This window comes from Xiphophorus maculatus, chromosome 19 (genome assembly GCF_002775205.1).
Source record: "Xiphophorus maculatus strain JP 163 A chromosome 19, X_maculatus-5.0-male, whole genome shotgun sequence".
Lineage (NCBI taxonomy): Eukaryota > Metazoa > Chordata > Actinopteri > Cyprinodontiformes > Poeciliidae > Xiphophorus > Xiphophorus maculatus.
Genome location: NC_036461.1, coordinates 24,346,386 through 24,372,427, shown reverse-complemented (window position 1 = coordinate 24,372,427; position 26,042 = coordinate 24,346,386). Strand labels below are relative to the sequence as shown.

Here is a 26,042-nt window from a genome sequence, read left to right as displayed (position 1 = left end):
CATCGTAACTGGACTCAATAGATTCAATATGAACATGACTGGAATAACCAGTCATGTTACAGCTTGATAAAATAACCGGAATGATAACATTTGAAGTGTTGATGTTACTTTTTATTTTGAATGTATTAAATAATGATTATTATCATTATTATTTGTTGTTGTATTTGTAGGCGTAATGGTATTATAGTTAGACGTAAAATTTAGAATTAGGATATTATTGGAAATTTTACCTTTGAGAAACAAATTGCTTGTATTTATCAATTTTTCTAGAAGTACAAATTTGTTATTTTAATTACTGAGTTAGCGGAACTGAGTAAGCGGAAATATAATACATCGTTTATTTTTGTGTCAAGTACAATTAGAGTGTGACATTTATGTATATAATACTAAAACAATGTTTGCTTATTTATCATGTGTTTATTTTTTTTTTCTAATTTTAGAAAAAAAAAAGAATACATCAGAGGAAATAATACTTAGCTTAAATAATAAATTCCCCCATTTTTGATTTCCCGAGGTCATGTAAATGAAAAGCGGATGTGTGTGGTTTTGCACCGGAACTCGCCCGTGCGCGAGCTTCCTTTCCAGGAGTTGTAGTTTTTCGTAGCAGGTCTAACGTTAGCTTCCAGTTGTGAGCCTCGTCAGGCCAAAGGAGTTGGCTAACTGGTTTTTTTCGGAGCTGTAGAAAACATCGCTGTTTCCTGTTGTCGTTCAAGCGGAGCCCAGCTTTCGACCAGGTATAGTAAAACATCAGCTTTCACTGTTTATTTATTCTCTCGCCACGAATGTAGATCTGACAAACCCAAACTAACAGCTAGCTGGGGTTAGCTAGATTGCTAGCCAACTCTGTAGCATCAGTAGTTTACATATTTCAAAACAAATACCCCCCCTATAGATAATGAGGCAAAGTGCCGTCTTTGTTATTGCTGTGGTGTTTTAAATGCTTTCGGTAATGTTCACTTATTTTCAGTGTGTCGCAATGGACTTTGTGAATCATCATTCCAGGGTGGAAACATTTACTCAGAGACTCTTGGAACTGCCCAGAGACATTTTACAGCTTGATAAAATATGTTGGAAGTAGTCAATAAAACTGATTAAAGTTGTTTCCTGTTTTGTTTTAGATCATGGCAGATTTCTCGGTGAGTTTAACGGATCGTATCCCCTTAATTCCTGTCATAATGGTTGGATTCCCTGTAGCTTGCAGTGGAAATGACCTGTTTTTCTTTTTGTTGTTGTGAGTGGAGATGGTTATATATACTTTCTCTTTTTGTTCTGTAGCTGTCAGATGCTTTAGGAGATGACACGTCAAGCCAGGCTAAGAAAATAGGCCACACTAACCCCACGGCCCCTGCCAGCAATCACCCTGCAGCTCCAAACCCGGGATGGCCCGGTTCTGCCCCAGGAGCTCCCACCCAGCCCTCAGCTCCAGCTGACTACAGCGGTGGATTGTCTGGCCCAGGAGCCCCGGGGCCGTTCCAGTACCCCTCTGGTCCTGGAGCGCCGGGGCAGTACCCGGGGCCTCCCTCAGCACCCGGCGGCTTCCCTGCTGGTCCCGGAGTACCTGGACAGTATCCCGCACCGGGAGCTCCGGGTCAGTTTCCCTCTAGCCCTGGGGCGCCTGGACAGTTCCCCGGGCATTATCCGTCTGAAGGAACTCCTGGACAGCTGCCCGGAGGCCCCGCTCCTTACCCATCGGGGCCGTTTCCTTCTGGCCCTGGCGCTCCGGCCGGCCCTTATCCGAACGTGCCTTTCCCTGGTGGGCAGCCAGCAGGAGGCAACGGGATGTACGGGCCAGGAGGTCAAGGTGGATTTCCCCCTCCAGCTGGTCCAGGATCTTTCCCAGCATTCCCCACAGGTGGATTCCCCCCGGTACCACCCGGGTCATGGGGATCACCCGGAGGAGGTTTCCCGACCCCGCCTGCTCAGTTTGGCCCTGGACCCATGGGTCCGTACGGTGGTCCTGCTGGTCCAGGAGGCACATTGGTGAGTGTGAGCTCTTCCTGGAGTAAATACGTCGCTTCTCTTGCTCGCTATTCTGCTCTTCTGTAAATCTACTCCGGGTGTTTTGGTGAAAACAACTCAAGCTTTAGCGGACTAAAAGTTAACTTCTCTCCGTCTGCTTGTGACCTTTGACTGGGCGGTGCGTCTTGATTCCAGGTTTCTGCTCGGGTGCGCCGCAAATGTAAAGTAACGGCAACGCCCTGTTCAGCAGGAGTGAACGGAAATGTATTTCTGTCTTTCAGCCCAGATATAACCCACCGTTTTATTGAAAGCAATGAGCTCAGCTTTTCAGCCGGACCAGGACGTCCCACCCCATCGGCGCCAAAAGATCGAACGCATCCGCACCGACGAGTTGCGTTGGAACGCAGCGTTAAATTCACTGGATTTAATTGTTTCGGCTTTTGTTTTGTTTCAAAGTGCAATATGATATAATTTTCTTTGATTCACGAATAATGTAAATTATGCTGCTTTAATCTACTCATATAATCTAGTCGGACGCAGTTCTGACTTGTCACATGTATGAATTTTAATAAAAACCCTTTAATTTGCTCCTTGTTGCTCAGACTTCAGTTTGTGCAGGTGTTTGACTTTTGTTGAAATACGTGGAGATTACGACTCACTGAGGTATTGCACTGGGACTATAGGCGGAGTCGGAATTCATGTTCATTTTTTTTATTTGAACTTTGAAATTATTTGCCAATAATTTAAAAGTACCTGGATCACACCTACAGGATATTAACAAACGGGTAAACAATTTCTCTTTGTATCACATCATTCAAAAGCAAAAAAAAAAAAAGCATTCTGAAAACTGTGGAGCAGAGGCAATGCTGTCAGCATTTACACTGTAAATATTTCCTTTCAGATTGTGCCATATGATCTCCCCCTCCACGCTGGGATTATGCCGCGCCTTTTAATCACGGTGATAGGAGAGCCTGTTCCCGGGGCAGACAGGTACGGATTCCCCCCCCCCCCCCCCCAAAAAAACAATCCTCACAGTCTGCGTTTAAAGTCGCGGCGTGCTTCAGAAAGAAGACGAACGCCCTCAAAGTCATGAATATGAAGTGGATCTGTGCTGTTTAACTCGGTTATTATGGACAGTTGTGTCAGAGATTAGTGAAAGGGTTTGCACTTTGTCCCATTACAACCACAAACTTCAGTGTGTTTTTATTGGGATTTTGTGCGGATCCGTGACATGACTTGAAATTGACAATCGGAGTTTATATTTGTGTAATTTATCAATTTTGCAGGTTCCAGGTTGACTTTCTTAAAGGTCCAGATGTCGTCTTTCACTTCAACCCTCGCTTCAACGAGCAGACCATCGTCCGAAACTCCAACCTAGGAGGTTACTGGGGCCCGGAGGAGCGAGAGGGGCCCTTCCCTTTTGTCCAGGGTCACCGCTTTGAGGTAAGATGTTTATTAACGGCATTACAATTTAATGAATGTAAAAAAAAAAAAACTATTAATACAATAAATATTTCTTTTTTTATGTTTTATTGCAATCTGGTAAAAGTGTCGATTCACCGTGCAGAAATACGAGGCAGTAATTACAAAACTAAACTACAGGCACTAACAATACTACAAAAAAGAGCAATAAGAATAATCTACGAGTTGGGATATTAAAAGAAAGAAAACACCAACAGATATTTGTAAAAATTTAAATTGTTAAAGTTCATCGACGTAGTAAAACTACAGATGGCTCCGATTTTTTTGCAAAGCCAAAAAAATAAACAAACACCAGACAACATTAGAAAAATGTTTAAGATGAAGAAGCAAATATACAAGTCATGGGAAGAATCGCAGTTTAAAATGAAATTCATAACTGCTAGAAAATCCTTTTGTGCATCAACAAGTGGAGTCGAACTGTGAAATTGACAACGTCCGAACATAAAACTTTTCAAATGATCATACAAACACCCGATTGTTGCTGGGAGCGATTGGGATATTTTTTTTAGTCGATCGTTGTCGGTGTCTTCGTTATTGACGCTAGATTTGTTTTTTGGGTTTTTTTTTTTACCCCTCCAGGGGGTCTTTTGTGGGCTCTAGTGTCCCTTATGTGACAGTAGGCTGACAGGAAACGGGGAAGGAGAGGGGGGAAGACATGCGGCAAATGTCGTCGGGTCCGGGAGTCGAACCCGCGACGGCCACGTCGAGGACTCAAGGCCTCCAAATACGGGTCACTAACCACTATGCCACCACGGCACGCCTCGCTAGATTTGGTTTTTGACGAAATTTAAAGAAACAATGGTTGTTTATCTACCTTAGTTCAAATTAAATAGATACAATATTGGTAAATGGACTGAACATATATAGCGCTTTTCCAATCATTTTGACCACTCAGAACGCTTTACACTACAGTCACATTCACCCATTCGCACACAGACATGTGCTATTTTGCAGGTGGTTAAGGAGTGGGAATATTGACACATTTTCGACTTCCACCCAATCCCTTGAATATGCAAAACAAAAGTTTTGACATTATGGCTTCATCCTGTATTTTATCTTATTTACTTATTCAAAGAGTGAGCAAACGGATCATATAGCTTGTATTTTGTTGTTGTGTCAAGCAAACATTGCACATTTTTGAAGCACCAATCTCGCATTTCACAAACACCAAAAGTAATTTCTAATCAATCTGATACAGAAACTGCTGAAGTTTTCCCACTTTTTGAAAAAAAAAATTACTTTTTTTTTTTTGTTTTGTTTTGTTTTTTTTGCGCACGCCAATTTTCTGTGCAGTTTGTGTCCAAGATGTCCAACTTTTCAAACTGTTTTCGCAGCAGAGAAAATTCAAAACGAATTGACCCGAGCAAATCTTGGTGTTTGTCGCCCCCATCTCGCAGTTGAAGATCCTCGTGGAGGAGGACATGTTCAAGGTGGCCGTGGACGGCACCCACCTGCTGGAATACGAGCACAGAGTGGGCGGCCTGGAGGAGGTGACCGTGCTGCGGGTCACCGGCGACGTCGTCCTGTACAGCGCGGCGCCCAGCATGATCTGAATCCCCGGCCGCTCGCTCGCTCTCGAAACGATTAGCCCCCTCCCCCCCGCGTTTCTGACGACCGCCTGCCTCCACGCGCCCGGAACCCCCTCCAGCCCCCCTCAGACACACGGAGGCAGCTGACGAAGTTGCAAGTGCGGCCAGCAAAGTGCAATTGTCCCTCGCGTGGCACATTTTATCGCAACGCCCTGACGCAGATTGAATTAAGTTCGCACTTGATAATCCTGTTTTTTTGGGGGGCGGGGTTTTCTACTGAATGATGTCTCATTACAAAATTATGTTCTCACTTTCCTCTTAGATAATTGTATGAACTGCTTTGCGTTTTTTGTTTTCCTTTTTTTTTTTTTTTTTTTTTTTTTACCCAATTCTAATTAAGGAAAAGATTTGAGTGACGCAAATGTGTAACCAATTAAATAAGGAATAATTTATTAGATATAAAAAAAGAAGATTGTAAGCTAAGCAGGGAGGAAGACGTGTTCCATGCGTTTCATATTATTTCAGCAGTGTTTTGTTTACATGTTCATTATTTTGTCACAACATAGCGCGACAAGCCTTCGTAGTGCATGAAAGTGTGATGCTGAAAATTTCACTTTTATTTCAATGCTGAACCACGACCCTCTGGAGTCACACACACATATATATATAGTAGGCTAATCATGAAGTTTCTTCAAATGTAAGTATTTATATGCAGTGTTTGTTCCTCTTCTCTTCAGCTGTTTTTCTCCCGACCTTTCATGTTTCCCCCCGCCGAGTTTGAACAAAACAGCGAAAAAGTGGCAACTAATTATTAAATTAAAATGTATGTGGGAGAGATTCTGACTCGGTGCCAAAGAGAAGTGGTACATATTTTGAATTTCTAAATAAAAGGACTATGTAAAACTTTCAACTTGTGAGCTATCAGTTTTGTTGTGATTAGATTGTCGGACATGTCCGACTCATTCAGATGAGTTTTTATGAAACTAGTCTGTTTGTTGTTTTGTTTTTTACTTTATATTATACATATGAGTAAAATTTTAAACCTCAGAGTATTTTTTTTATTTATTTATTAATAAATAATAAAAAAATAACTTTTACTGGATTAGCATCCCATTTCTTCTAGCTGCCATATTTGACTTTTTTTCTTTTGTGTTGGTCAGTAGAAACTGTTGGTAAAAAGATAATGTTCTTCCACTTGTTTTTTTTTTCATTTGTTTGAGCTTATTATCCCTAATATTTTTGTTCAAATGTTTAGATGGGTTGTATGTACAATGTTAAGACTCTTAAAAATAAGACTCTTTGATACATTTTTTGGCGTCCTTGGCAAAAAAAAAAACAACTTAAAGTAAATTCATCAAATGATACCTTTAATTTGATCATATTTATTCAATAAGTTTTTAATAAAATTAGTGAGGATGTAATTATGAATTTAACTTTTTTTAAATTATTATTATTTTAATTTATGCTTGAAATTAACTGATAACTGTCCAGGAATCTTTTGTTTTCCTAACAACAGGGATATGAAATTACAGAGAACTCCACTCATAACTATGATGGACAGCATCATCAAATTAAAGGCTGGGTTATTCAAATATAGTCAGTATATGTTTGTGCTACTTTTGTGAAAGATTTCTTTTTTTTAGGGGTGCCAATTCATTTTGTCTGTGTCTGGAGGAGGAGGAAAGGGGCTAGACGTTGTGTACAAACAGAAACTACATAGTAGCTCTTATATTTCTGCTGATCTCGGAGCTCTGAACACTTATCGTAAAGCTGGCTTCGGTTTAACTTTGTTGCAAGTTGTAATAAATGTCATGTTGCAGGTATGGGAGGTTTGTTCTGCTTTACATTTCATTCATGTGTCAGCCTGCAGTTCCCTGTTCTCCCGTCAGGGGGCAGCAGTTATACATAACCTGATCGCAGAGGACGAAGAAAAATCGAAACTCTTCAATGAGTCCACCTTCAGAGAAATAGTTTGTTTCCCCCCCCCCCCCCTATCCTCTCTTATTTTAATCCTTTGCAGTATTGGCAAAAATGAACGGGTCGTTGAACTCCCGCCCAGGACTTGTAGATATAAACCTGAACCGAGGACCCGCAGGTAAGGAGAAGACTTTTGTCGGACAGTTAGCAAACCGTGGTGGCGATGCTAGCTGACTACGTTGCACCGAAAAAACCCTAAAACAATCTGCTACGCAACCTGGAGCTAAAGGCTAATTAATCTAGAAAGTCGAACTACTCCCCGTGTTACTTTGTCTCGTTGTGTCAAAGTTGTTATTTGCTTATGGACGCTGCCAGGGGCCAGAGTTTCAGTTTAATATATTGGAAAAGACAAAACTTGGCAAAAACTGAGTTTTTTTTTTTTTCCCCATTTAAAAAAAAAGTAGCATTACTAAGCTGGTTGTTTCCCCGCGTGAAGCCAGTCGGTTAATATTTTAAAGCTGAATTGTTTGAAACTTTGTAAGATGGCGCTTCCTCACTACTCGCTTGAACTCTGGTCCACTGAGATCCATGTAATGGTCAGCAGCTTCCTCTGCTAACAGCTACACTCGATGTTTGCTGCTTGTGTTGCTACCAGGCCGGCTGATTGGTTTTTATGTCTTTGTGTTTACTTCCTGTTTTCTCTAGGTCTGGGGTTTAATATAATTGGGGGCATCGACCAGCAATCTATCGTGAATGATAATGGCGTCTATGTTAGTAGAATCAAAGAAGGTGGATCAGCAGCACTAGATGGACGACTGGAAGAGGGAGACAAGATTCTTGCGGTAATATATACTTTTTTTTTAAGTACTTTAAATTGTTCACATTCTCTCACGTTACGGCCACAAACCTAAGATTATTCTGTTGGGATTTTAAGTGCAGAGAGCGACGTGAACTTGTGCTTAGTTGCAGAAATGGCAGGAAAGTGATGAAACGATCAAACTTTTGATCTCCATTGCATTTTTTCTTCTTTTCTTTTTCACTTTTAGAGTACCTAAAGTTGTATCGGATTAGGTGGAGAACATGTTTTCACAGGTCTGGCCAGAGATGCTCCGTATTGTAGAGTTAAGCCTGGGCAATTTTACCAACATGACTACTGTTTCGTTTAAACTATCCCATGGTAGCTGCGGTTGTTCAATTGTTTTGGTAAAAAAAAAAAAAATGTTTTTTTCAAAAATAGCAAAATTGTGTTCCTCATGACTGATTTTTTTTATTTATTTGGTTTTTTTTATTTTAAAGCAACAAATGTGTGAAAAGTCCAAGTGGGAGAATACTTTATATAGACACTGTGAGTTGCGCAGACACTTATTTTATTTTTTTCCTCAGTTTTCAAAACCGTGCATCGTGGAGGGTATTGATACTTCAGGAAATCTAGCAGTCTGACCTAAAAGTGAAACTAATGATTAACTGCCGTCTGGCCGCACAGATATTTGATCGCAGCGTTCTGTGTTTGTCATGTGGGTGTTGCAGATAAACGGAGCCTCACTGGAGAACCGGTACCACCACGAAGTGGTGGAGCTGTTCCGGTCAGCCGGGGAGAACGTCCAGCTCCGCGTTATGAAAAGGGTAGCTGAAAATATTCTGATTTTTCCGGGTTTTTTTGTTTTGTTTTTTTTTCCTTTGCTTTTTAGATGTAACTCCACTATTTCTCCTCTTTTATCCGAACAGACTATTAAATCAAACTTGAATAAAAAATGTACTTGCCTCTATACTTCACAAAAACTTGTTCTAATTGTTGCCACATCCAATAATGCTTTAAAAATATCTCTGTTTTTGATATTTTATTTCCAAAAATAACAGACAAATGGCGGAAGAAATACAAATAGCTAAATAAAATTTTGGAAGTAGTAATTTATTTGTCCTTAATGACCGAAGCACGGTCTTACAGAAATTAAACTTTGCGCTCCAAAATCAGTTTAAAGAGTGACTTTATATGTTATTTCTTGCCCAGCCCTGTCTCTATGTGATTTTTTTTGTTTGCCCCTCCAGCTCAGCTCTGTTTTACCTGTTTTTTTTTTTTTTTTCTGTCTTTCAGTCTCACCTAAGTAACGGACCAGCCGCCTCCAAACCTAATCGCCAACCTTCCACGTCTACTCTGGGAATGCTGGCGTTATTTGCTGGAGCCGTGTCGATCATTGTTGTAGTAGCTCTTTATAAACGGCTTAAATAGCTTTTTTTAATAGATATGTATTATGTATCTAAGCTGACGATGTCTGTATGTTTGTTTTAGAATCAAAAACGTTGCTAAATGCCAAAAAGAAATTCAAGAAGCAGACGGTGTGAACGGTGGACCTTTTCCCGATTGGCAGGTAATGGCGTCCCGATTTAGTTCATTTCCATATTCGTGCGTATTCTGTGATTTAATGGTAGCTTCTTGAGGACCCATTCTTATCGTCGGAGTTGTGTCATGCAAAGAAATTTGTGCCCTATTGAGGTGAAGGGTTCCCTCTCTGAGCGGGTGAGAGCAAACGGAAAGTATGGACAGACGTCGGAATAATCGAGTCGTTGGTGAAACGTAAACGCCGTGTCGCGTTAGCCGCGCAGAGCTCTCCCTGTGCGCCGAGAGAGCCCGCCGCGTTCCTCAGTGCTGAGACCAACTCCTACAAGATAATCGTAAGATACAAGCCAGGGTTTGTATTCAGACCCACCTGAAAAAAAAATAAAAAATCTGAGATTACTCGAGGGACTACTTTCAGCTGCAGATGAAGACAAATTGCTTTTTAGTGTGTGTCCCCCCCTCTCCTTTTGTCGTTTAAAGTTTTAACGGTTGTAAATAACAGTGTGGCTCTGTAACTTAAAGTATCCCAGTTATTCTTCATCAGACCAGTGTCTCATGCATTTAGGCCAGTTTATGTCAGGCCGATTCAGGAAACGTGTATTAACAAACAGTTGGTTTCCCTACGTCTCAGTGCCGGACATCCATTTGCATGAATTACTGCGTCGGCGCAATGGAGGCCATCAGCCACTGCCGCCGCCGAGGCGTTCAGGAAGCCTCGGTCACTGTCACAGCGGCTTTCTGTCTATTTTCCTCTTTGACAGTGCTTCGTGGATTCTCCGAGGGGTTTAGGTGAGCCAAGTTTCCCGACCAAACAATCACATTTTGGTCGTCAGAGCAGGTATTTGTGCTTTTCTCAGTCGCTCGTGTGACATTTTCCGCCACATGTTTTCCTTCCATTTAACGTCTCATTAGTTCTCTTGGATTCTGTGCTCTGTGTGCGTTACTATTCGAAAACCCGTACAGGTGATTGGGTTTCCATCAGCTGTAAGCCATGATTGTCGAAATTAGCATCAATTGTTCAAATATATCACTTTGTGTAAAAGATTTTGAGTTTCACTTTCTGAATTTATGTATGGAATTAAGGTTTTTAGTAATCTAATCTACGGAGATGCACTTTCTTCCCTCACGTCATTGGGAGATGCTCTCGTCACTCATTTAACCCAGCTTTTGCCGATATAATTCAATAATAAAAAATATATATATATCTTGATTTATTTCTGAAGTGCAGATGTTCTGATTGTACAAGGGATCCATTTTTTTGTTTGTTTTGTTTTGTTTCATTGTGAGGAATTTGTTCTCATTCCTGCCTCAGACTAACAACAGTGTTGCAATTAACTCACTACTTTCACGTTTTGCACTAAAGCAACAATCATGGAGATTTTCTGATAGCGGTTACGAAACAAGTTTGAACAGAAATTAATGTTTTTGTTGTTTTCTTCTTCTGGTCACAACAATCACATCGCCATCTCTATATGTGGCTAATTGTATGTAAATACATTTCTCGTATGAGACATTGTGAATATGTGCAGTATGACAGACAAGAAAACCACAAGCACTAAGTTATGCAAATATTCTGTTTGACATGCAGACATGTAATAAAATTTGTTTAATTCACCTATAGTGTTTACTGCTTTATTTAAATTTTAGAAGTATTTTGATAGATAATACTTGGTTTGTGTTTGTTATTGATTGAAAGTGAAAATTATAGTAATATATGAGCTTTGACATTCATTCATACCTCCCACTTTAAAAAAAACAAACAGGATTTTATTACTTTTACTTACTGTCTCAAATAGACATGTTTGCTGATCAAGCAGTAAAACTTAAATAAATGGCTAGATTTAATCCTGCGTTTGCTAGCAACATCCAGAAAAAGATACTTGTTGATCTATTAAAAACCAGCCAAGAGAAAAATAACATTTAATAAGAATTTAATTTAATTTAAGTTTATTTGATAGGGACAGACACATCAACATAGACAAACTAAGCAGAACAGCAGTTTGCATCAAAGTGCTTATAGCACATGGTGATTCGATATTGTCAAAATAAAAGTTGGTAGCCTCCCCAGGTTGACTTGGCTTCTGTCCAGGGCTGCATGATGTGGAGGGCGCAGCTCAGCATAAAATAAAAATAAAAAAATCTTCAAGTTGTCAATGAAGTTAAAAATAAAACAGCATTGTCAAATTTACTTTCTCTAAAAATAAAGATGGCTCTTTTGTGCCTGATTGAAAAACTATTTGTCATATCCACTGTTTTTTATTTAAATGTCTAAAGTTATGTAAGTGAATAATTTCTTACCATGAAAAAATTAAAGCAAGTTTTAGGAGTGTCTGTGTGGGTTGTGCAGCCCATTTATTTAAGGGGCCAGAAGGAGGGCATTGGACAGGGCCTCATAAATTCAAGTACCACCCCTGGATTGCCACTGTGTTTTGGATCTGACAGGGCAGCTGCTAATTTAGTTGAATTTTCATATTAAATTATAGGTCGTGATTTGATACATACAGTTTTTCTCACTATTTAAGCACGTCTTATAATATACAATAAAAGGCGAATATCTAACGGAATTTGTATTACTTCCATTAACCCTATTTTATTAATTTTTTTTAAACGAAACGGAAATTTGACTGAATTTCCCCACAGAGCTCGTCTGACTGAAACAAACGGCGCCTTTCGTGGCCAAAATGTGCTGCTGGCCTCCCACCAGCGGCTCAGGCTCCCATCAGCTGTTTGGAGGACGGCTCGGAGGCAGAAATGATGTAATCAGGCAGAGAGGCAGAGCCAGAGCTGAGTCCAAGCCGCGCCACACGGACGCGTCTCCGCTGCGAGGGAACGCGCTGGAAGAGCCCCCCTCATGGAGCCGGTGAGCGAGGGAGCAGGTCGGTGGACGCGTCATGTCGCAGGGGCTGTGTGAGCCGCGCGTCCTTTCTCCTCCCAGGAAAGACAGGGTTCTGGATGCGGTCCGGCGGCACCGCCGCCACCTCCTCCTCTTCCACCGGCCCAGAGATGCTCGCTGGTGAAATTCCTCATCCGGGGTTGTGGATGTAATTAACCGCCCGTGCGGGCCAGCAGTCCTCTCCCCGCACCGAGTGGAAATGCTCCCATCTCCGCCGCCTCCTTCGTCGACAACGTCAGGCCGCTCGTGCTGTCGCCTTCTCGCCCACGATGATGACAGGAGGGCGCCCGCTTCGGGTTTCAGCACATGCAGGCCCCCTCCACCCCCCACCTTTTTTTTTTTTTTTTTTTTTTTTTTTTACTCCTCGTACGAATCACAGAATCGGCTCTGATCTGATGTATTAAGAAGAACTAGTTTCCGCTTTTTTTGTTTTTGCTTAATCACATCTACTGCCGCGATCGATTTTCTTTTGTGTGTGTGTTTTTCCCCCCTGACCTCGGGAGATGATTGCGGTGTCTCAGCGGGGGGGAATGAGCTGAAGCCTGTCGCGAGCCCCGGTGACTTTACAGGAGCGTGGGGGGGTTGCTGACCGTCTGATACAGCGTGGGGTAAAGGATCGTTTGTCCTTCCGGCTCAGGTTTGAACCATGGCCAATGAACCTGTGATCCTTAACGTGTATGACATGGTAAGCACAGCACTCGCCTCATAAATGCTACACCTTTGCTTATTCGCACTTATTTTGATTATGGGGAAACTCCTGTAATGACATAAATACATGAACTGTTCCACATCTTGACTATTTTACAACCAACATCACAGTAATGTCATGTAGTTTGATTTACTTAAAAGTGACAAAGGAAAAGAATAGATCTGAAAAGTGTGGCGTGCATTTTTTTTCATTTTTTATCCACTATGACAAGTCTTCAGAATTCGCCTAATGAATAATTTAATCTCAGTATAGATGCAGCTAAATGATGAAGGTCTTGGGAGTTTGTCACGAGAACATCAATGGACAATCAACATCATGAAGGCCAACCATAGCAGAAAGTTGTGCGGGAGTTTTAACCCTAAAACGTCGCATCACTGCAAAAAAATAGCACAGCTTAGGTGGGAAAATCTGTCAGCATGAACAGAGTCGCCTACAGACTTTAATCTAATCAAGAATCCGTGGACAGATGCGAAAACTGATGTTCCTATATGCATGTTCTCTATCTCATCTGACTGCGTTGGAGGCATTTTTCAAAGAAAAATGGCAAAAAGTGCTGCATGGATGTGCAGACAACCCATTCGATCAGCTATAGTCTTGTTGAAAAGTGCATTTATTTCAGGAACGTAATCACAAAAAGTGAAACATGTTATATAGATGGATGTTTACAGCTAATAAAAACACGATTTTTAAAAGTAGAATATTACATCAGGCCAATTAAGAAAAAACATTTTTAATATAGAATTGTTGGCTAAGTGAAAAGCGTGCTTAATACTTACTTAAAAGGTGCTTTTGTTCTAATAAACCAGTCTCATCAGAATGGATATTATAATTTTCTTGATCAAGATTGTACATGGATGGTACTTTCAACCGTAACTGCAGCTGAGGATAATACTGCAAAATCAGACATTAATCTTTAAAACTGTGCCATTTTTCTTAGTGCAATTCTGTCACATAAAACCCCTTTTAAGTTTAATAGAGTTTGTGGTTGCGATGTCAAAATAAAAGAGAAAGAAATTATGGGACAAGAATCTTGTTAAAGGTTATTGTATCTTCTTTTTTCTTTTTTTTATATGGTTTAAAAATCTCACACAGTCTTAGAACAAAACACGAGAGCACAGGGAGCCAACGGCCCAGTTGAAAACCGTGAAACGCCTCATGAACTGGGGAAAGTCTTACCGGCGTCCTCTCTTTCTTCGGGTTCATTCACAAGAAAGCGGAGAAGACATATTGGGGGGGAAAAAAAAAAAGCCTATTTATACTCTGAGGTCGGAGCTGTGAAACATGATTCTCTGTCGGCTCTCTGACCTCTGCTGCTGCGTCCTCAGTCCTGCATCCTCAGGTCCTTCAGACCTGAACGCACCTCTTGCTTTTCGCATGCTGTCCTGCTTGGTGGATCATATGCATGACTTACAGCCTGTCATTGCAGCAGCTGCTTAATTTTCTGCAAATCGGTATGATTGGATGAAGATTCGAAAAAGACAAATCATGATTTCGAAGCAGTAATAGGTCATAACCTATTGGCAATGCCTGTGAAGAAGCTTTTACATGCATTTGCATCCGCTGGCACAACTAGCATGTAGCGTTGTAGCTACAGAGAGAAACAGCTGCGTCGCGAGTGATTGATCAGTGCACAGCTTGAATAAACTATAGATGGGTGGTGTGTGTACGATCTGCGGGATATGGGCAGTTACTCAGGGCTGTATTAGAAATGGAGCGCTAAAAAAAATAGAACTTACCAGTTGTGTCTTTTACAAGTTTTCTATTGCTTTTATGCACAAGAAGTCAACGCATAGTTAGGATCCCCTGCGTGGTGCTGAGAATAAAGAGGCCATTTTTTGGTACTTTGGTCATTTTTGATTGGCTTTGGGGCGGCAGAAGGAGGGGCTTTACCCAGGACACTGTTTATGCAAGGACCTCCACTGCCTGCATCCCACAGACGACCTGTTAGTGGAGCTGTGAATGTGAAAGGAGAAAACTAACAGGTGGCCTATTGGCACAAGTTAGCACAGTAACTGAGCTATCAGTGATTTTGTTAAAAAAAACAATGTAAAAGAAAAACATGTATTTCTTAGTGTGGGATTCTCATCCTTCATTGAAGAAATGTACTCCAAGTAAACGCTTTTAAACTTTTTACGCTTCTTTACCAGACATATTTTTAGCATTGGATACTTTCTGGCAGTAAGGGTCTCAGTAACAATGACTCTCAAACGTCCAGATTAATTTCTTACCAACTGGTTGCATTGGGCTGTTTGAGCCCTGGAAGAAAGAAAAAAGTGATCACGTGGGCGGCGGCAGTCGAATTCCTCCGCAAAAATGTACCACAAGAATAACAAAAGAAGGCAGCGGGAGTGAGTCACACCAGCAGGGAGGAAGATGAACTGATTGTCAACAAAGGGACCGGCAAGGCATGGAAAAACAAGAGTGACAAGAGTGGAAAAAGGCACCACTGTCTCTGCGTTCCATTATGAGATTTGTGTTTCCATTATGTCGGATTTACCACGGTGCCAGAAAACGTTCGCTGCGTTATGTTGTTTTCCTGCGTGGAAGTCGAGAGCTGAGTGCTCCCGATGCATCCCAGGTATAAAAACAGCAGAGAGCCTACGGAGTGTATGGTGCTCACTGGAGAAACATGGCGAGACTCAGCTGACACAAAGTAATGCCGTGGGAATGCGTTAAGAGCGTGACTCTGGGACCGGAAATGTGTTTTATTATTGATAAGAGGCAGCTGGGGCAACTCTTAGCATGTTTTCTCGTGGTGCCTACCAATCTGGATGCAGCAATGGGTAAGGGAGCTGCTGTCTCTCCACGAATTATCTCCTAGCTGTCTGTAGAGAGAGGTCAGGAAGTAATGGCTGCCCATTTCCATCTTTTGTGACTCGCTGTAAATCGTTGACATGAAGTTATCCATCAGCGGGGGTTTTCTGTTTAGTGTTTTCCAGAAATGCTCTGTTACTACTAGTAAATACGTAACAGGTTAACACTAACTTTAACCCTGAGTGCTGTTAAGTCTTTGCCTCCTACAGATTTCTTCTGTTTCGCTTCCTTCGTCAACCTTAAATCCCTATAAGATCATCGATCAGATCGTAATATTGAGACCAAGCTTATGGAGTAAATATGAAAAGAACTTTAAAACGATTATTTCATTTATCAAAATAAATTATCTGTTAAATTAACCTGACCCTTTATGGAAAATAAAATGAAATCATGACAGTTTTTTCTGAGTTCTCTTTTACTGGCTAGACCCAGACCCCTGATTAGCGCCAGATATATATATACTGTATATATATATATATATATATATATAGTCAGCAGAACCTATTTGGCAGCATGAAGTTGGATAAAAAATGTCACTGACATCAGTTTGGAATTACAAAGTCTTTGTAATCAAGTTTAGGCTCAAAGGGAATGCTAAGTTTTATCAAAACGTGGCAATCTTTTATCAACTACTGTAATTCCTCGAAGATAAGATTACACCAGACTAAATTTCATGTGGATCCATAATGGATTTATGACGACGGCCTGGGAGTGTGGACGATGCACGGATCTTCGCCAACTCCAGAATAAACACACGCTTGGAGTCTGGTGAGATCCCAGCCCTGGAGAAGCAGATGGTGGAGGACGATGAAGCCGTACCTGTTTTTCTCCTGGGAGACTCCGTCTATCCTCTCCTGCCCTATTTGATGAAGGACTATCCCAATGATGGCTCTACCCCTCAAGAGGAAAAGTTTGGACGTTGTTTCAGTAGCGCTCACGAGGTCATAGAACTCGCGTTTGGACGACTGAAGGCCAGGTTTGGGTCTCTTAGGCGGCCCATGGACCTAAACATGATTGACTTGCCTCGTGTGATCTATGCATGCTTTGTTTTACACAACTACTGTGAGGCCATGGAAGAACCAGTGGGTGACGATCTTGTGTCCACAACAATGTACGCCGACCAACAAAGTCAGCCACAGACAAAATCTAACGCCAAGCTCACAGACTGTGACGAGGAAGATGGAGAAAGAGTTAGAAGAGTTGTTGCCAAGTTTGTTGATTCACTGGCAAAGATTTGACTCATGGTTTTGTGTTATTTTCCATACTTTTGTGTAACTGATTCTGACTTATTGGATAAGGAAACAAGAGTTTGCTCATGTTTGCCTTTTATTTTTTCCACACACTTTAGAAACAATGGCACAGTAGACACTTTTTAAAGGGTTGTGTTTTTAATAAGTAGCATTCTTGAAGTGCCAGTGCTACATAAACACGACAGAAATCCAAAGTTTACTTTTATTGCACATTTCAACAATAATACAGTTCATAGAGTTTTATGTCAAAAAGGACAAAAATGAAAAAAAAGTATGGAAAACCTTGTATCATGAGTACGTCCCAAGTCATACAAGAGATTTAATGTGAAATTGAAAAAAAAAAAAAGCAAGTCAAATTTTTATTAGAGTTTTATAATAAATAAAAATTTGGGACCTAAGTTAAAAATGTGTATGCTTATTTTTCTTTAACTCCAGGAGTAATAATGCATCAAAATCAGTGCTGTTACTATTTTTTTTGTCTTTTACATTAGTCAATGCTGTAACACCCGCATCCAAAATATTCCACTTTTCTGTTTATTTTAGGAAAATATTGCATATTCTGTGTTTTCCCCTTAAAAAAAGGTTTTTTGGGGGAGCAGGGGGTTTGACAAAAAGGGCATCAAAACAGAAAAGACCTTAAAATATGAAAAACTTTATACCTGTGAATAGGTCTGAAGTTGTTGCAAAGATTTGATTTAGTGGAAGCGAACAAAAAGAGTGTAGTGGCACATAATATAGCTGTAATATTGAAAATACTAAGGTAACAGAATCATAATGAGAAAGAAAAATTGAGAGAGTGGTACGCTTGTCGTTACACCAAGTTTTATAAACGGGTGAAGTCCTGCTCTTCCGTTGTGTCATCCAGCAGCAGACTTTGTTGGAACGATGTTGCTGGAAGTTGCCGGTTGCTGGGGAGGGAAGTGAACGGGCCAGGTGTGCAATGTGGAGCAGGAGTCTGCGCTAATCCAGATTAGGGCCGTTGCAGAGGGCCAGGTGTGCTGTCAAAGAGAATGTTTATGAATCTGAAGAAGTAAAAATGTATTGTTTTTCTGAACTCTAGATCACAAAAAATAGTTTTAATATCCAGATCATATTTTCTAACCGTTTTTTAAAAAATCATTATTATTTTATTTAAAAATGGGTATTAGCTGCACTTTTCAATGTTGATCCCAAAATCAAGACGAACAGTTCTGTCCCCAATCAAAAGTTGGCTAAAGTTTAGAGCTATCTGAACCTAAACTTTGAGGAAATGTCAATTGACCATTCAATTGAATGTAAACAAAGCTTAGCTTAGTAACACTATTACCGCTATCATTATTAGCGCAAATATTGTAACATTTTTTGCAAATATTTCTATAGTAGCTCCACAAAATAAAGTGATTTTAACTCCTTAAAATGACAAAAATAAAAACAAAAAACAATCACAAAATCCTAGTGTGGAAAGATTTCCAATGTCATTTAAAAAAGGGCCTACTGAATGCAGACACAGCTGTAATATTTTAATATTTTAACAATCTGTTAATGGGTAGGTTTATCAATACATTCTGGCTCAACCGGTCCTTTGAGAACATTTATGATCTTGCTCTCGGCCCAAAATCAAAGTGACCTTGTCACCCCTGCCCTATAAGAAGGCACCAATTATTCTGCACAGTTTGTGTGGTTATCTTGTCAAAGATCCTTAAGTAGAGATCTTGAAATGAACTGTTGTAGGAGAAACTAACTCATAACTAGGAGGCTTAAAACATTTATCTCAGCCACATTGTTTTGACCTCCGAGATCTTTGTGACAATACAAAGAAGGCATATCTTCCAAAAATGTGAATCTAAACAGCTGACTCGAATCATTTCTCTTATTTAACCTGTGCCGTAAATGGCCTCTGCTACTGTCAGGCATTGTGGGGTTTTGATTTAGGAGCTGGTATATCCTGCCTGTCCTTTTTCTGCATTATTTAAGGTGACAGGATGAGAACATGTCTGTCGAGCTGCCGGACAGCCACTGCTCCCTCACTCTGTCTTTCTCTCCTCGTTTTCTCTGTAGTACTGGATAAACGAATACACCTCCAATCTGGGCATTGGAGTCTTCCACTCAGGCATCGAGATTTATGGCAGAGGTAAGACGAGGACCGTCTTGATGTCTGTGAAATCCCATTACGCATTCCCAAGTCGAGGATGGCCCTGGGGCGACACGGAGCTGCGCTCGGTGATGGGCGTATAGTGAGATTTGTGCAAGGCAGATGAAGTTTGGAGAAAAAAAAAGGAATATGGAATTGTACTCAGCATAGCATGACCCCATTTCTCTTGGTTGAGTCACCACTGACTCATTCTGTGTTTATGTGTGTGTGTGTGGGGGGGGGGGGGGCACTGAAATAGAGGGGCAGGATCTCTGGTGAAACTTGATCTCTGGAAATCCAGTATGCCCTTGGAACTGGACATATTGGCTCTGTGAACAGAGAAATATGGTGATAGTCTGGGGCCTGACTTTGGAAAGGCAGTAGCCCAGGGCGCCATTCTTTTGGGAGAGGCAAAGACTTTTATTTTCTTTCATTTACTCGTTTTTAAAAAAAATGTATTTAATGAACGCTGACTTTTTCAAACATTGTACTTTATAGGCCCAAATCATGTGCGTTGTATTATTATTTTGAAAAAATTGATATATCAATATTCAAGTATTTGACAATTACAAAGTTATCGTCGATTTATTTGGGAATAATATGGATTTATGAGCTATTAAGCATCAGTTCATATGTACTGAAGTATTCTAGTAGGACTACCTATTAATGTACTTTAATTTACATTAGTGAAAGAATTCTTCCTTAGTGGATCGGGCACCGAAGCTGGGTGCAGCCCAGGGCCCCACATCCTGGTAAATACACCCCTGGTGACAGTGAAGATATAACATAAGCTCTGTAGTTTGCTGTTGCTCTCTACTCTCTGTGCTCTAATGACAGGGAGTAAAGCCCTGCATTCAAGCCAGCCCAAATGATTTAATTACAACATCCACGATTAATCGCTCTCTTCTCTGTAATTACAGAAGCGGAGGTCCTTTTTTTCTTCTTCTTTTTTGGGGGGGAGAAACGTCTAATCTGTATTTTGCATCTTCTTGCATCATCTTCAGAGTTCGCGTATGGCGGTCACCCCTACCCTTTCAGCGGCATCTTTGAAATCAACCCCGGCAACGCGGCGGAGCTGGGAGAGACCTTCAAATTCAAGTGAGCGCTCTTCCTTATTGCGGCACGTGGGAGTGCGCGCGCTCTGACGCCACGCTGTTTATCTATTTCCAACAGGGAGGCCATTGTTTTGGGCACCACGGACTTCACAGAGGAGGACATAGATAAAATCATGGAGGAGCTCGGTAAAGAGTTCAAAGGGAACGCCTACCACCTAATGCACAAAAACTGCAACCACTTCTCCTCCTCGTTGTCTGAGGTCAGTCTGATGTAACGCTTTCTCCCAAAGTGCTGCGAAGCCACACAGGAGAGTCAGCATAAAAAAATACCACGTACTGTATGTTTTCCGTACTGCATTCTCTCTGCACACAAAGGCTCAAACTTGAAAAAAAATAAATAAAAATGTTTGGAATAAATAACAGCCATTAAAATGAAAAGAATGTTCATATTGGTGAAACAGTGCTGGTAATCTTAAAAACAAAGCAAAGAAATGAACAAAAGGTATTTGATTATTTGAATTATCCTATGCGTTCTTCTGAACTAGTGGCTGTAGCTGTGCTCTGTCTGACTTGTTTTTTTCTTCTTCTTTTTTTAGAAAAGAAGCAAACAAATAAAGATGAGCTAACCATTTTTATCAGCCTTTGTCTCTTCGGAAACAGTAGCAAAATGCATGTGTTGAACAACACAAAACGGAACAAGTTTGTGCTTCTTGTGCGAAGAAAGATCGTTAGTTGTTAGGGCTGCAACTAACGGATTGTTTTTGGTAATCGATTAATCGATTATTCTGACAGTAACTTGATTAATGAGACAAAAAAACATGGCACCCCCCACAGATTTTTCATTTAACCACACCTTCCTTTTTCACACTATATTAGAAATAAACTTAAAAATGCAAATAATTTTTTTTTACCCTCTGTTTCAGTTGCTCTGTGGAAGAGAAATCCCCCGCTGGGTCAACAGACTGGCTTACTTCAGCTCCTGCATCCCCTTTCTTCAGAGCTGCCTACCCAAAGAGTGGCTGACCCCGGCCGCTCTGCAGAGCCACATCAGCCTCGGCCTCCACAAGGAGGAGCAGAATGACTCGAGCGACGAGGACCCCACGTCGCCGTCCGGCGCGGCTGCCGCCGGCTCCGGCTCCTCCCACAGCTGTCGCCACACTCGGGTGTGACCCGACTGGCTCGCTCGCCCGCCAGCCTGCCGACCTCTGGACCCACGCTGCTGTTGCCGGCGGCTTCAGTAGGCTTTGAACAACCAACTGACCTCAAACTGTTTGGCCTCTGAATGAAAAGAGACTGGAAGCGTGAGCTTGCTCTTTGGTGCGGGAACTGTTGACGGACTCTTCAAACCTGGAGACTCTTTGACGGAAAGACTGGAAGAAAACTCTGAGACCTCGAAGGGTCGGCTCTGACTCCAACCGTACACACTTGTAGATCCGAAGTTTGTAGTGTAACATTCTTAGTCTTTTCCACAAAAATTCAAAAAACCTTTGTCAGCCTTGTCCCTTGCCCTGCCTTCAAAGCTGCTTTTGTAGGAAAAACAAAAACTTTCTAGATAGTAACACTACCAGGAAACTGCTAATCTCCGCAAGTTCGGCAAGTCCTCGTTTAGTAACCTCTATGTGGCCTTCAGATGATATCGCTGATTCCAGTTTCTTAAGGTGTAGCTATTCTGTGGCCATTTCAGAGGATAAACAGGTCAGTTTTGGGTGGGAGTTTGGGGTTGATATTTCCTTAAAGAAAGAAAATGTTGCATGTTGAGACAATGTCATAAATTAGACAACTAACCGGAGGTGCGATGGGGCGACGCAGTACTTGACCTCTTACAGATTTCTTTTGTTTTAAATTTTTATCTCAGCGAAAGATAACCCAAGTAGGTAAAAAAGTCGCTTTTTAGATAATTCCCTCTCTGAAGTGACAAAAGTTACCCAAACCAACTTGACAGTAGATGAAAATAGAAATGTCCTCTTTAATTTCAGCAGTCAGATTCTCAGTATTGCCAGACATGGATAACTCCCTTCAACCAAACCTGTCTGACAACTCAAAGTAGGCTAAAAGCTCACAGAAGCCAACTGAGTATTCCCAAATTTAAAGAAATTCAAGAAATTTGCACTTCAGAGAACCACAATGAGTGCCATCAACCACAAATGGAGAAAACTTGGAACGATAGAAAAGCTTCCCAAGATCGTCCACCTAACCCAAAATTACTCCAAGAATGCATCAACAACTCATGCAAGAGGTGAAAAAAAATAACTCCTGCAAAATTCCAATTTTGGCTTTGCAAACCTCAGTTATGGTCTCGGTTTATGAATTAACAGCAAGAAAGAGACTGGGCAAAAAAACAAACAAACCCCTGCTAACTATTGACGAGACAACAGTAGGACTCTTGGCCAGAGTTTGTGGCCTCAAGCAAGCACTCTTGGGTTATTCAGCGGGACTGAACCGTTGGATCCGAACTGTCCAACTGCAGATCGCCCAAATATAGGTTTGAGACTTTACAGTTTAGTGAGGTTAAGACCTAGAAACATTAAGTTCATATTGTTCTCTTTAAAACAAGCATAGCTTGCTTGCGTATCCAAGGAAACACCACCAAGTCCTCTATCTGAATGGCTAAAAACATCAAAAATAAAGATTCTTATATTGACTAGCCACGTTCTATTCTGATTCACTTTGAGATACCTAGAAAATCTTCTTGTGTTGCTGACTGACTGGAAACAATCCTGCAAAGACGAGAGGGTCAAAACTAATTCTACAAAGACGTAAAGGTCTCTTAGCGGTTGCTACAAATGCTTGGCGGAAGATGTTGCCACCAAAGAGTGGAGGGCAATCGCATTTTCTCAAAAGACCCGGTTGGTTTAAATAGCCTTTTTGATTGGATTGCATTGGACGTGTAATGGAAATTGCAAAAATAAACAGAAGAAATCTGTGAGCTGGCAAATACTTTTTACCCCTGTCGAGTCGTCACGTGAACCCTCTCATGATCTTTTTGTAGAAGAAAATCTCTTTACTGGGAATTATAGCGTGAATAAGCCATTAGCCGAGTAACCAGTTTCTTAACGGTTGCAAACAATCAAGAGTGAACACTTTCAGTTGAAACAGCTGCTGTTCAGCGAGCCTCAGGCAGCTCAGTCACTATCTCTGACCGTCTCAGAGGAAAGGTTCTAGCCGCCGTTCTCTCAGTTAGCGACTCTGTGACCTAGCGCATTTTTTCTGGCTACTCTTTTATATCCAAGTGATCTTTGTACTGTTAACATTTTTTCCAGCCAGAGTCAGCTGGACTCTCCCCCCTTTTCATCATTAGAACCACAGAGACAGAGGTGCTGCAACAAGGAGGAGCAGAAGTCTGTCCTTTCCCTTCCACCAAGAGTCCATCATGTTGTGTGTGCAGTTACTGTGAGTTCGGCTTAGCATTAAGATTGGCCCCTTCATAGGTCACAGCTCAGCCCCGCTGTATTGACTTCTTAAACTGTTTATTGTGCCGGTGGCAAAACACAAAAGCGACAAATCCGGATTGGTTTTGAGAGATTACGTGCTGAACTGTTTCTCGCTTGAGCCCCAGCTGCACGGAAAGAGACGTTCCTGGAATGTCTCTGGGTATAAACACATAATAATCGTCTAAAAAACAAAACAAAAAAGATGCATTGTTTTGCCATTTGATTTGGTTTTTTTGGTGATTTTTTATTTGTTTTTGGTGACAATTATGCAAGCCGCATGTTAGAGATGCTGGAAAGAAGATTTTAATAACCTGGGACACCTCTGTCTGCTTTACATCGCTGTTTCTCAAAAGGTGAGATGACGTGAGAAATTTAGCCACGCGCAGAACGAGCCCAGAGGCTTACAGCAAAGGAAATGATGACAAACTGAAACGCATGTTAAACTGATTTGCATTTTCACAGCAAACGTTTGGGTAGTGCAGTAAATATCGTGTGTAGTTTGGAGTATGTACTGATTTTATAAGTCGTGACGTCAGCAAAGTGGAAGGTAATCATGTCGTTAAGGATGCCGACTCCCAAAATGTGCACTGGAAACAGTCTTATAGGAACGGTGCCTCGCAAAAGTATTCTTACCATTTAAGGTGTTCCATATTTTTGTCACGTTACAACCGCAATCTTCAATGAATTTTAATGGGATTTCACAGGATAGATCAAAACTAAGTAGTGCATGGTTGTGAAGTGAGAGGAAAATACTACAGCAAAGTTTTTGTAGCTTTGTACAGAAACTATTTTAAAATTATGCCATGTATTTGATGCCACCTTTTGTCACAAAAATAGCTGGAACTCTTTACCTATTCTCCTTTAGAATACAGATTTACTGAATTTCATCCTCGCTTAAAAGGGGCTGAATACAAATGAGTGCCACACTTTTTAGATTGTTATTTGTGTAATGTTTTTTATTTTTGTGCAAGTGCCACAATTTCCATTCGTTACACTATTGTGGTGTAGTTTTACTGGTCTATCAGGTTAAATCTCAGTGAAATTCATTGACATTTGCAGTTAAAATGTGAAAACTGAGTAAAGCTCACGGAGTATGAAAACTTTTCCTAGGAACTTTCACCACTTGTCTTTAGCAGGGAAGAAGATGCAGCATATATGGTCCGACCCAAAGAATTGTCAGAATAAAAGATTTGTGGTTTACAATATGAGGGCTAAGGTTTTCACACCGTAGTCTTTGTATTTCCATATTTCTCCAAATCTTTTAAACATATATTTTGTTCTCTGGATAATCACATCAAGCGTCTCCTCCTGAAAAGCTGTATACTGGCTGGGATTGTTTGTTTATTTATTTATTTACCTGTTTTTAGGTAAATTAGTCGCCATTGGACACATTTTTCACAATTTTACTTCTTGTGTGGACTCTTTCTCTCCCCAAGCTTTTTGAAATATCACACCTAATTTAAAATGAGCATGTTCAATACGATTCATTTTTATCACTCGACATGACATGTCTTAATTCAATAGGGTTTCTGTACTGGCCCCTACTCTTCCCTGTATCTGCAGACATAGTAGTGGCATCGATCCCTCATCGCCATGATTGTGATCTCGTGTGTTTACAGAAATTTTCCGTAAAGTTTTATTTTTCTGTCGCAAGAACGACAGATTTCTGCGAAGAGAATATATCGTCACGTGTTTCATCATTCCAATCATAATCGGGCCCAAAGGCGTGACAGCAGACCAACATAAACGACTGCGGTGGTCTGCAGTGAGTCCGGCTTGCGTTGGTTTTGTCCTCGTTGGCGTAAGGTTGCACGATTTGAATCACTTTTCCTGGTCGTGCTGTTAACTTGTTGTGCTGCGTCGCTGAGCAGCCGCCCCTCTCTCAGGAAGGAACTCACATGGCTTCTGGTACGACTGACTGAATCCCACAGGGAATGGGCTTAAAAGTGCAGATCAATCATTTAACTTCTTCGTGCTGCTGAGTAAGCTGTATCCTCATTTACTGACATGCTTTTGTCTTATTGTTTTCCCCCCACCAGTTTACTGTGTTGCAACCTTCAATATTGTTTTTTTTTTTTTGGATTTTGTGAAACTGTACAGTGGTTCAGTGTTAAATCCTGGAATCTCTTATGACACAGCAGGCCAGAGAGGCGTTGGAGATTATTTTTTTTCATTTGATTTGATTGTGTCTGTCAAAAAATTGTATTTCCTTCTCCTAACTCCATAAATCCCCAAAATGATGATAATTCTAGAATAAAGAGATTGACTGCAATTAGACCTTGTCTTTATTTTTGTCAAATAAAACATGGTAAACATTGCATTAGCAGATATCTTAATGTTAATATGCAACCTTCTTTCGTGGCTGACCATTGTATGTTTAGAGCATCTCTATTCAAAAATCATTAGTTCATTAAAGACATTTATTTTAGATCACACAATATAATTAAGCATGGAGTTGCTAATTAAGAATCATGTTTCTGTATGTATGTTGGGAAAATTCTATTTGTTAGGTAATTTTTTTTCTCTCCTTACAGAACCCATTTTGTAATATAATGTAT

At 40.9% G+C, this 26,042-nt stretch overlaps 3 protein-coding genes and 1 long non-coding RNA gene across 4 annotated transcripts; 3 read left to right on the top strand and 1 right to left on the bottom strand.

Moving 5' to 3' along the window:
* The first annotated feature begins 564 nt into the window (after window positions 1-564).
* LOC102234834 (galectin-3-like) lies at window positions 565-5,880 on the top strand. The gene is made up of 6 exons (XM_005815143.2): window positions 565-734; window positions 1,119-1,136; window positions 1,276-1,980; window positions 2,861-2,949; window positions 3,246-3,402; window positions 4,839-5,880. The coding sequence occupies exons 2-6, from the start codon at window positions 1,122-1,124 to the stop codon at window positions 4,992-4,994; spliced, it is 1,122 nt and encodes a 373-aa protein (XP_005815200.1). The 5' UTR covers window positions 565-734; window positions 1,119-1,121; the 3' UTR covers window positions 4,995-5,880.
* A 1,023-nt stretch (window positions 5,881-6,903) lies between these two features.
* On the top strand, window positions 6,904-10,836 carry synj2bp (synaptojanin 2 binding protein). Its single transcript, XM_005815142.3, has 4 exons — window positions 6,904-7,065; window positions 7,593-7,729; window positions 8,415-8,510; window positions 8,980-10,836. Exons 1-4 carry the CDS (start codon window positions 7,002-7,004, stop codon window positions 9,112-9,114), a joined length of 432 nt encoding a protein of 143 aa, XP_005815199.1. The 5' UTR covers window positions 6,904-7,001; the 3' UTR covers window positions 9,115-10,836.
* A 1,610-nt stretch (window positions 10,837-12,446) lies between these two features.
* LOC111612278 lies at window positions 12,447-21,049 on the bottom strand. The gene is made up of 2 exons (XR_002754508.1): window positions 20,965-21,049; window positions 12,447-17,886 (listed from the first exon to the last, which is right to left on the bottom strand). It is a non-coding gene; the product is annotated as an uncharacterized LOC111612278 (long non-coding RNA).
* On the top strand, window positions 12,711-25,756 carry LOC102235364 (desumoylating isopeptidase 2). Its single transcript, XM_005815145.3, has 5 exons — window positions 12,711-12,800; window positions 18,926-18,998; window positions 20,003-20,096; window positions 20,172-20,313; window positions 20,977-25,756. The coding sequence occupies exons 1-5, from the start codon at window positions 12,762-12,764 to the stop codon at window positions 21,220-21,222; spliced, it is 594 nt and encodes a 197-aa protein (XP_005815202.1). The 5' UTR covers window positions 12,711-12,761; the 3' UTR covers window positions 21,223-25,756.
* Window positions 25,757-26,042: the final 286 nt, after the last annotated feature.

What these genes read in the sequence shown, in the direction of transcription:
- LOC102234834 (XM_005815143.2), top strand. An exon ending in CTGGTCCAGGAGGCACATTG is followed by an intron (nt 1,981 to 2,860) that starts GTGAGTGTGAGC and finishes ATTTCCTTTCAG; the next exon opens with ATTGTGCCATATGATCTCCC. An exon ending in TCCAGGGTCACCGCTTTGAG is followed by an intron (nt 3,403 to 4,838) that starts GTAAGATGTTTA and finishes CCCATCTCGCAG; the next exon opens with TTGAAGATCCTCGTGGAGGA.
- LOC102235364 (XM_005815145.3), top strand. Translation starts at nt 12,762, where the DNA reads ATGGCCAATGAACCTGTGATCCTTAACGTGTATGACATG. An exon ending in CATCGAGATTTATGGCAGAG is followed by an intron (nt 18,999 to 20,002) that starts GTAAGACGAGGA and finishes CATCATCTTCAG; the next exon opens with AGTTCGCGTATGGCGGTCAC. An exon ending in TCTCCTCCTCGTTGTCTGAG is followed by an intron (nt 20,314 to 20,976) that starts GTCAGTCTGATG and finishes CCTCTGTTTCAG; the next exon opens with TTGCTCTGTGGAAGAGAAAT.
- synj2bp (XM_005815142.3), top strand. Translation starts at nt 7,002, where the DNA reads ATGAACGGGTCGTTGAACTCCCGCCCAGGACTTGTAGATATAAACCTG. An exon ending in AGGGAGACAAGATTCTTGCG is followed by an intron (nt 7,730 to 8,414) that starts GTAATATATACT and finishes TGGGTGTTGCAG; the next exon opens with ATAAACGGAGCCTCACTGGA. An exon ending in AGCTCCGCGTTATGAAAAGG is followed by an intron (nt 8,511 to 8,979) that starts GTAGCTGAAAAT and finishes TCTGTCTTTCAG; the next exon opens with TCTCACCTAAGTAACGGACC.